Source organism: Podarcis raffonei, chromosome 6 (genome assembly GCF_027172205.1).
Source record: "Podarcis raffonei isolate rPodRaf1 chromosome 6, rPodRaf1.pri, whole genome shotgun sequence".
NCBI classification, from domain to species: domain Eukaryota; kingdom Metazoa; phylum Chordata; class Lepidosauria; order Squamata; family Lacertidae; genus Podarcis; species Podarcis raffonei.
The window spans coordinates 94,215,034-94,225,231 of record NC_070607.1 but is presented as its reverse complement, the minus strand read 5'-3'; the positions used below and the strand labels follow the sequence as shown (position 1 = coordinate 94,225,231).

General features: G+C 49.3%; 1 protein-coding gene across 1 annotated transcript; it reads left to right on the top strand.

Moving 5' to 3' along the window:
* The first annotated feature begins 4,748 nt into the window (after positions 1 to 4,748).
* Positions 4,749 to 6,401, top strand: LOC128416601 (protein ABHD16B-like). The gene has a single exon (XM_053394549.1). It carries the CDS (start codon positions 5,014 to 5,016, stop codon positions 6,337 to 6,339), a length of 1,326 nt encoding a protein of 441 aa, XP_053250524.1. The 5' UTR covers positions 4,749 to 5,013; the 3' UTR covers positions 6,340 to 6,401.
* The last annotated feature ends 3,797 nt before the right edge of the window (positions 6,402 to 10,198 follow it).

Below are 10,198 nucleotides of genomic sequence, written 5' to 3'. Positions count from 1 at the left end.
ACTCCTTTGTTGGGGACTCCTTTTGCATCATTCATGAAGCACATATTATGTCTGGAATAGACACTATTATTTATTTACTCATTTGCTTAAAATCATTAAAAACGTTGTTGTTTAGTCGTTTAGTCGTGTCCGACTCTATGTGACCCCCTGGACCAGAGCACGCCAGGCACACCTGTCTTCCACTGCCTCCTGCAGTTTGGTCAAACTCATGCTGGTCGCTTCGAGAACACTGTCCAACCATCTTATCCTCTGTTGTCCCCTTCTCATTGTGCCCTCCATCTTTCCCAACATCAGGGTCTTTTCCAGGGAGTCTTCTCTTCTCATGAAGTGGCCAAAGTATTGGAGCCTCAGCTTCAGGATCTGTCCTTCCAGTGAGCACTCAGGGCTGATTTCCTTAAGAATGGAGAGGTTTGATCTTCTTGCAGTCCATGGGACTCTCAAGAGTCTCCTCCAGCACCAGAATTCAAAAGCATCCATTCTTTGGCAATCAGCCTTCTTTATGGTCCAGCTCTCACTTCCATACATCACTACTGGGAAAACCATAGCTTTAACTATACGGATCTTTGTCGGCAAGGTGATGTCTCTACTTTTTAAGATGCTGTCTAGGTTTGTCGTTGATTTTCTCCCAAGAAGCAGGCGTCTTTTAATTTCGTGACTGCTGTCCCCATCTGCAGTGATCATGGAGCCCAAGAAAGTAAAATCTCTCACTGCCTCCATTTCTTCTCCTTCTATTTGCCAGGAGGTGATGGGACCAGTGGCCATGTCTTTAGCAAAAAAAGGGGGGTTGGGGGTGGCTTTCAGAATGCCTTCACAAAAACCAATTCTTAGGTGATCCCTGTCCCCAGGCTTATGATATAAAAAGATTCAATATGCAAGTGAAAAAGATCAGGGTGGGGGGTGGGGAAAAGAAAGCACAAATTCTTAAAGTTACACTTTTAAAAGTTATGATCCCATTCACACTTTTCATTTAAAACAATATCATACCACTTTAGAACTGTGAGAGAACTATTGCACACCACCTTGAGTTTCTTGGAAGGAAGGTGGGATATGGATGTAACACAGAAATACATTTTGGGGTGGAATTCAGTTGCATGCTGGGTAATTCAGGCTGTGCAATTAGAACTGATCTCCTGCGGAGCATTCATCCATTCATTTTATCTGTATGCAGCTATTCCATGCAAAAAAAGAGAGAGGCTCAAAACGGCTTACAAAAAAAGAAAAGAAAAGAAAACAGGAATACATTTCAAACAAACACTTCTAAAGCAGTTTTGTAACAAGAGCAAAACAAGAGCAAACAAAAAAACCGCACATTTTGGCACTGAAAACATTGCAAGATTACTTAAACAACATGTAGCCTCTAAGAAGAGCAAAAATTACAAGGGAGCTTCACAGCTTCACCTGAGTCTTAGAAACACCCCTCCCAAAAAACACTTCCTCCCCCCTCGGAAAAAACCCCACAGACTTTTCTTGATAAGGAATAAAGAAAGAAAGAAATGACTCGTCAATGTCACCTGAACTTTAAGAAACTCTGTGCAAACAGATCGGCAAGAAAGCTTAATGAACAGGTTATCTGATCTGAAAGCAGCCCAGGCACAAAACCAACATTGGTCATGTTATTTAGATGCTGGGGCAGAATATCCCACAAGCACCGCTCTGCTTCCCTGGGAGTTAAAAAAAACAACAACCGATACACAACAAGAAAAATAAGTTTTTGCCCTTTCCTGACACCCTGCTCATCCTCTTCCATTAGCTCCGTGCTGGTAGCACTGGCAGGGGAAATAGGGACCTTTCAGGATCAAATCAAAAGCCGGGATGGGTTTCATAATTCCAGTACTGTCCCTGGAGAATAGGGACCTTTGGGAGGGGGCTATGTGATGCAAGCAGCCTTCGATGTCTTAAAGACATGGGGAACCCTCCTCTCTAACGCCAACCTGCAACTATGCGGAAATGGCAACAAGACCAGTCTGGCCTGTTTCCGACCCCCAGGCCAGTTGCCAGAATATTTTGCATGTAAAAAATCTGGAAATTGGGGCAGTTGCTAGATGCTTTTCAGTAAAGGCAGGATTATTCCCTCCTTCCCTGCCCCCCCCCCAGTTGAAGGCAACAGCTGCATGTTCTCTCTCTCTTTTAAAAAAGTATTAATTACATTTATAGGTCACTTTTCTACCAATTTACCAATTCAATGCAGTTCACAGTTTTCAAAATACGTTAATGGCTTACTCATATAATAGAATTGGGAAAAGGGCCAGAGAGGGAGGAGGAAGATAAGGATGTCCAGGAGCTAAGGCCGCTACTCTCCTTCTCATGCAGCCAGGTGGAATGGCAGCTGATGAGGCACTAAGGCTGTGTGGCATAGTGGTTAGAGCAGGGATTAGCAAACTTTTTCAGCAGGGAGCCACTATCCCTCAGACCTTGTGGGGGGCTGGACTATATTTTGGAGAAAAAAATATGAACGAATTCCTATGCCCCACAAATGCATTTTAAATGAAATGGCACATTCTACTAATGTAAAAACACACTGGTTCCTGGACCGTCCATGGGCCAGATTTAGAAGGTGATTGGGCCGGATCTGGCCTCCGGGCCTTAGTTTGCCTACCCATGGGTTAGAGTGTCAGACTGGGACCTGGGAGTAAGGTAAAGGTAAAGGGACCCCTGACCATGTAGGTCCAGTCGTGACCGACTCTGGGGTTGCGGCGCTCATCTCGCTTTTTTGGCCGAGGGAGCCAGCATGCAGCTTCTGGGTCATGTGGCCAGCAGGACTAAGCTGCTTCTGGTGAACCAGAGCAGCACATGGAAACGCCGTTTACCTTCCCGCCAGAGCGGTACCTATTTATCTACTTGCACTTGACGTGCTTTCAAACTGCTAGGTTGGCAGGAGCTGGGACCGAGCAACGGGAGCTCACCCCGTCGTGGGGATTCGAACCGCCGCCCTTCTGATCGGCAAGTCCTAGGCTCTGTGGTTTAACCCACAGCGCCACCCGTGTCCCTTGGGACCTGGGAGACCTGGGTTCAAATTCCCACTGGATGACCTAGGGCCAGTCATTTACTCTCAACCTTACCTACCTCACAGGGTTGTTCCAAGGATAAAATGGGGAGGAGGAGAATGATGTGTGTCCCTTCGAGCTCCTTGGAGGAAAGGTGATATACAAATGTGATATAGAGCAATGATTACATTCACTCTGGTTCCAATGTGCTCCCACCGCTGGTGTTTGACACCAAGTGCCCACTATTTAACAATATTTGCATACTGCTTCACTGTAAAGAAAACCTCTAAGCAGTTTATGAAGAATATAAAAGAGGCATCGATTTTTAAAAAATCATCGTGAAAAGCAAGTTTATAAAACATGCAGAACGATTAAAAGCATACATTGCAAGATAAAACTGCAGATTAAAGTACGTACATGTCTGTGTACAGTATATGTAAAGTTATTGACACAGAAGTAACTGAGAAGCTGATTAGAGACAAAGTTTGTTTCCTGTGCTGTGTGTGTGTGTCCTATTTTCACTTTTGTTCAAACTGCACCCAGAGACTTGTTCTCCCAGTGATGAAAACGGGATGACGGATTTGTACCAAAACCAGGCTCCCCCTTTCTTTCAACACCCCTGCTAGCTTTCTGGGGATTGAAAAGAGCATCATCGCTGCTCTTTCCTCCTTCCTCAAAGAGTGTCACAGGCAGGAACCCCTCCGCCGTCGCCGCCTCCAGTTCTCCAACAGTCATCTGTCTCCAGCGGGGACTTTTGCAACCATACTGCCCCCTCTTCCCTCTTCCTAGGAAAGAGGAATCGAGGAAATGCCGTCTGGTCCCCGCAACGCCGTCTGCCTCCTGGTGCATGTAGGGTTTTTCAAGACTGTGGGCTGAGATTACACATCATTCTGAGAGCTGCGTTTGTGGTGAAGAGGAAAGCAATGCCTCTGTGGTCAGTGCTGTGGGTGGGGGGAGTTTGGAGAGCAAAAAGAAAGACGGCTTCTCCCACTGGCTGGTCACACTTCCCTTTCAACTTGAGCACCAAACTGCACGCGGCATGAAACGCATCTAATGTGCAGCTTAAAAAAATTTCGTTTTGCATCACTTGGGCTGATAGTTCACAGCAAGCACGGAGGGGGAGTTTAAACCTTTAGGAGGAATTTAAACCCCCGCAGATGCCTAGATGACAATGGTTCCTCTCAAGCTGGAATTTCCACCGGGAACTTCCCCCCCCCCAATGCAAACTGAGTACCAGTTGCTGGGAACCACAGGCTCCTGTGTTCAAATCCTGATTGCTGCTTTCCCACAGGCCTCTGTCTGGCCACTGTGAGAACAGGTGGGCCATTGGTCTGATCCAGCAGGCTCTTCTTCCCTTCTTAGCTTGTTGCCTGACCTGGTACCTTAGAGTGGAGGATGGGTAATGAATTAAACAAGTGTTAATAATGTTACTGATGGAAGAAGGTGTCTAACCTTCTATGAGGCCCACTTCCCGGTCCCTAAGATATAGGGGCGCTCTGGCCCGCAAGAAAGCCTTTTGTTCCATGGGACTGAGGGACGAGGCTGGGATTGATGGGACAGACCTTGTGGACAGACTAAGTGGACAGACTCTGTGCTCTTGCTCCACTGCCCCAGAGAATAATTTGCAATGTCCAGCTCCAGACCCCCCTGGCAGCTGATGGGCCTCCCAGCCAAGTCCTCAGAGGAGTAGTTGCTCACAAAGGGGGCTGACACGGCTTATTATTACCTTTGCTTTGAGTGACTGGCCTGTAGGGGCTCTTGGAGAAAGTGCCTGGTTGCTCTTTGCAGGATATGACCCTCCCAACATCAGCCAAGGGCAGGTGGGCAGCAGCCATCTCAAGACATTCTAGTGCTGCTCCACATCCACTTCTGGGTTGGACCCGAATCAAAAGTTGCTAACTTCCAGCCTGCCTCTAGAAATATCTTTGTCCTTCTCTTCTTCGTGTTCCCCTTCCTTTAACTTGACCCAGCTTGCTAAAAGGCACCGTCGTTTGATCCCGTGAACGTTCCCCCCCACAAGAGCTCCAACATGTGTTACAAAATGAAGACCTACTTGATGATCAAAGACAGCTGTGTGTTCAAGAAGTGCCCAGTGGAATATCGCTGGGATGAGGCCGGGACCAGCACCGTCGCCAATGGACACAGCAGCAGCAGCATCACCATCAACAACCAGAACCCCCAAGGGATGCTTACAGTCCCCCAAGAGGGCGCCGTGGCAGAGAGCTCCAGATCCAGCATCTTCCACTCCTTCAAGCATTGCTCCAGCAAGTTCGCCAGGTATGCCATTGCTCACTCCATCGGCCGCTGGCTGCTCTACCCAGGTTCCGTTTGCCTCTTGAACAAAGTCCCGCCCAATATACTAGTGAATGCTCGAACTCGCCTCATTGAGGATTTCCATGGGAAACGGGCTAAACTGATTGCTCGTGATGGGAACGAAATCGACACTATGTTTGTGGACAGGAGGAAGAGGAAAAGTCCAGAGAAACGAGGGATGCAGCTGGTGATCTGCTGCGAAGGGAATGGCAGTTTCTATGAGGTCGGATGCTTTTTCACCCCACTGAAGGCCGGGTACTCTGTCCTGGGGTGGAACCACCCCGGTTTCGGCAGGAGCACGGGCAAACCCTATCCGGCGAATGACGTCAATGCTATGGATGTGGTCATCCAATATGCCATACGCCGGCTGGGTTTTGCCCTGCCAGACATTGCCATCTACGGCTACTCCTTAGGGAGCTACACAGCCACCTGGGCTGCGAAGACTTATCCGGAGCTAGGCGGGTTGGTACTGGACGCCTCCTTTGACAGCTTGCTCCCTTTGGCCATGAAGGTGATGGCAAAGAGCTGGAAGAAGCTGGTGGTCAAGACCGTGACGGAGCACTTCAACCTCAACGTGGCGGAGATGCTGTGTCAGTACCCCGGTCCAGTGCTGCTCGTCAGGAGGACGTTGGACGAAATCACCAGCACCCACTTCTACTCGAAGAGCAAGCTGCCTGTCATCAAGACCAACCGGGCCAACGAGCTGCTCCTGCAGCTCTTGAGGTGCCGTTACCCCGACCTTATATCCGAGGAGGAGGAAGTGGTGCGCAGCTGGCTGGCTGCTGACTGCCCTCAGATGGACAACCTCATCTACAGCTTCTTCTACGAAGTGGATGAGGACTGGTGCCTCCAAACGCTCCGCGGCTACAAAGCCAGCCTTGGCTCAAACTGCAGCTTCCCATGGCACGTCGGGAAGAACCTTCACCCCGCGAAGAGGATGCAGATGGCCTTGTTTTTGGCCAAGAAGCACCTGAAGAACGTGGAGACCACCCATGGAAGAACTTTGCCACCAAACGAATTTCAGATGCCCTGGAAGCTCTAGCTCGGCTGGGAAGGTGGCAGCTTGACTGTAGAGAAAGAGAGAGAAATAAAAACTAGCATTCATCATTGCGGTTTGTTTGTGCAGGCGGTGGTGAGGTCTTTTGGTTCAGATTCTACCTTCTGCTGTTCCGGAGGGCAGGACCCAAACCACTGGATTTAAATGACAATAGAAAAGATTCCAGCTAAACATTAGGAAGAGCATTCTGACAGTAAGAGCTGCTTGTTGAACGGACTGCCTCGGAAGGTGGTCAACTCTCCTTCACCTGAGGTTTTTAAACAGGGGTTGTATGGTCATCTAGGGACACGGGTGGCGCTGTGGGCTAAACCACAGAGCCTAGGGCTTGGCGATCAGAAGGTCGGCGGTTTGAATCCCCACGACGGGGTGAGCTCCTGTTGTTTGGTCCCAGCTCCTGCCAACCTAGCAGTTCGAAAGCACATCAAAGTGCAAGTAGATAAATAGGTACCGCTCCAGCGGGGAGGTAAACGGCATTTCCGTGCGCTGCTCTGGTTCGCCAGAAGCAGCTTAGTCATGCTGGCCACATGACCCGGAAGCTGTACGCCGGCTCCCTCGGCCAGTAAAGCGAGATGAGCGCCGCAACCCCAGAGTCGTCTGTGACTGGACCTAACGGACAAGGGCCCCTTTACCTTTACCTTTTATGGCCATCTATCAAGGATTCCTTAGCTGTGATTCCTGCATTGCAGGAATCTAAGTACCGGTAATCTAAGATTCTATAGCTTTTGAAGTTTGGTTCTTGTGACTCCCAGCTGGGCAGAGATGCCCTGAAAGCATAGCTATCGCTGCTGATTATTTTTTTGATTCCAAAGAGCTGGGACCCATTATGCATTATGGTCCCCTAGGGCCCAGGGCAAATAATTCCTACTCTAGATATAATATTTGGGAGTACGTAGGAATAAGTATGGAGAATCAATGTGGCATAGAGTGTTGGACCTTGGAGACCTGGGTTCAAATCCCCACTCAGCTATGAAGCTCACTGGGAGACCATGGGCCAATCACTGCCTCTCAGCCTAACCTACCTTGCAGGGAGGGGGAGAACTATGTGCTCCTTGAACTCCTTGGAGAAAAAGGTGGGTTGTAAATGCAATAAATAAAATAAAATGGGAAAGTAACTTGCAGCAAATCAGGCTGTTGGTCAACCCTATATTGGTACTGGCCGCTGGTGGAGCTGTGGTCTAAACCACAGAGCCTAGGACTTGCCAATCAGAAGGTCGGCGGTTCGAATCCCCATGACGGGGTGAACTCCCGTTGCTCGGTCCCAGCTCCTGCCAACCTAGCAGTTCGAAAGCACGTCAAAGTGCAAGTAGATGAATAGGTACTGCTCCGGCGGGAAGGTAAGCAGCGTTTCCATGTGCTGCTCTGGTTCACCAGAAGCGGCTTAGTCAGGCTGGCCACATGACCCGGAAGCTGTACGCCGGCTCCCTCGGCCAATAAAGCGAGATGAGCGCCGCAACCCCAGAGTCATTCGTGACTGGACTTAACTGTCAGGGGTCCTTTACCTTTACCTTTAGACTAATAGTGGGGCACCTCCTCCCATCATTTCTGACCATTGGCTATGCTGGCTACAGATGATGGGAGTCTGGCAAAATCGGGATGGCCCCCACAGATTTCCTCAACCCCTTGCCCACACAGACCAGCAGTGGTTCTCCAGAATTTCAGACTGGACTTTCCCCTAGCTCTGCCTGGAGATGATGAAGGTTCAACAAGCGACCTCCTGCATCACTTAGGAGCTTTGACCCTAAGCTGTGGCTCCATAGGCAGGTATAGCAGTAGAAGGAAGGGTAAGCAGAGAGTGTGACATATGGCCTGAGCCTCTGCTACCAGTAGAGCCAACCTATCTGGAAAAACAGAGAGGGTGGATTGATCACATGGGCTGCCTGGGTGAGGGGATAGGCTATTGGTCAATTCAGCGCTGCTCCTAATTGGCCGAGAGTGTCCCGAGAGTGGGAGCCCCTCCTCCTTCCCCCAGTGTCCCATTGTGCCTGGATTTGAGCCAGGTGCTCCTTCTGGCGTGGAAAATATGAGCTGCACGTTCCTGGGATCGATGATTGGGGGCTGGGCCAGTGGAGATGTCTCGATTGGGGTGAACTCAGCCTGCCTTCTTACTTGCAACAACAAGTAAGGTAGGCTCTCAGCTTCCTGTTCCTCCTTAATCTCAGGGCTGCCTTTGCAAGACGCTGCAGGAAGGAGGATGGATGGGGGAAAAGATAAAATGAGTGCCACCAACTGTTAGCCTCCCTGCCTGTTGTTAGTCGTTTAGTCGTGTCCGACTCTTCGTGACCCCCTGGACCAGAGCACGCCAGGCACTCCTGTCTTCCACTGCCTCCCGCAGTTTGGTCAAACTCATGTTTGTAGCTTCAAGAACACTGTCCAACCTTCTCGTCCTCTGTTGTCCCCTTCTCCTTGTGCCCTCCATCTTTCCCAACATCAGGGTCTTTTCCAGGGAGTCTTCTCTTCCCATGAGGTGGCCAAAGTATTGGAGCCTCAGCTTTAGGATCTGTCCTTCTAGTGAGCACTCAGGGCTGATTTCCTTAAGAATGGATGCGTTTGATCTTCTTGCAGTCCATGGGACTCTCAAGAGTCTCCTCCAGCACCATAATTCAAAAGCATCAATTCTTCGGCGATCAGCTTTCTTTATGGTCCAGCTCTCACTTCCATACATCACTACTGGGAAAACCATGGCTTTAACTATACGGACCTTTGTTGGCAACGTGATCTCTCTGATTTTAAAGATGTTGTCTAGGTTTGCCATCGCCTTTCTCCCAAGGAGCAGGCGTCTTTTAATTTCGTGACTGCTGTCACGAAATTAATATACTTCTTCTTAATTGTATTTGAGTTCAACAATTACTTTGATAAAATATATATTTTGTTATGTGCCAATGGCTTTAGATAACTATTAGGTCCATAAATTACCACACAGCATATATTCAACACAAAAAACAATGGCAATTTTTTGTTGACAAAGGACAGCTGGACATATAAAGGGCCCCATTACCTTCAGTAGCTGAGGGCCTCATCAAACCTAAATCCGGCCCTCATTAGTCCACAGCATGGGACCAGTGACCCTAAATGCTCAATGTCTAGTCTAGTTCAGTCAGATCTCTCTAACATTGAGGACAGCAGAGCAATGCATTTCTTAGGAACGACTGCAACGTCAAAAAAGGATGCCTGCTATTTTGCAACGTTTTGAGTTCGACCGAAAAATGGGTTTAACCATATCGTTTACATTTGGGTGCTTTCTAACAGCCAACACTGCTACCTGCAATGTTGGTCCGTTGCAGGGGTCACTATAAAGCTCTGAACCTGTTGTACCTGCATGTTGTTCTGCTGATGGCGCTGATGGGATTTGTAGTCCAAAACAACTGGAGGGCACCAGGTTGTCAGAGGCTGCTATAAGGGATGGGCCAATCAGTCTAGTCTTGACATTTCTGTTTGCACTTGTTTTCCATAAATCCCATCAACCAGAAATTTTAAAAAAGAAAACTATAGGACTATAGGACGCACTTTCCCCCCTCCAAAAATGAAGGGGAAATCTGGGTGCGTCCTATGGGACAAATGCAGGCTTTCGCTGAAGCATGGAGAGCGAGAGGGGTCGGTGCGCACTGACCCCTCTCTCTCTACAGGCTTCAGGAAGACATCCGCAGCCTAGGCAGCCCTGCGGGAGGTCCCGCAGGGATGTCTAGGCTGCGGATAGCAGCCTGCTTCCCGGAGCGTCGGGCGCCCTGAAAGCGGAGCGATCGGCGCTTTGGGAACACATCCGCAGCCTAGGCAGTTCCCCGCAGGGCTCCCCACAGTGCAGATAGCAGCCTGCCGCCCGGCGCGCAAGACACCCTGAAGCAGAGCG

What these genes read in the sequence shown, in the direction of transcription:
- LOC128416601 (XM_053394549.1), top strand. Translation starts at nt 5,014, where the DNA reads ATGTGTTACAAAATGAAGACCTACTTGATGATCAAAGACAGCTGTGTG.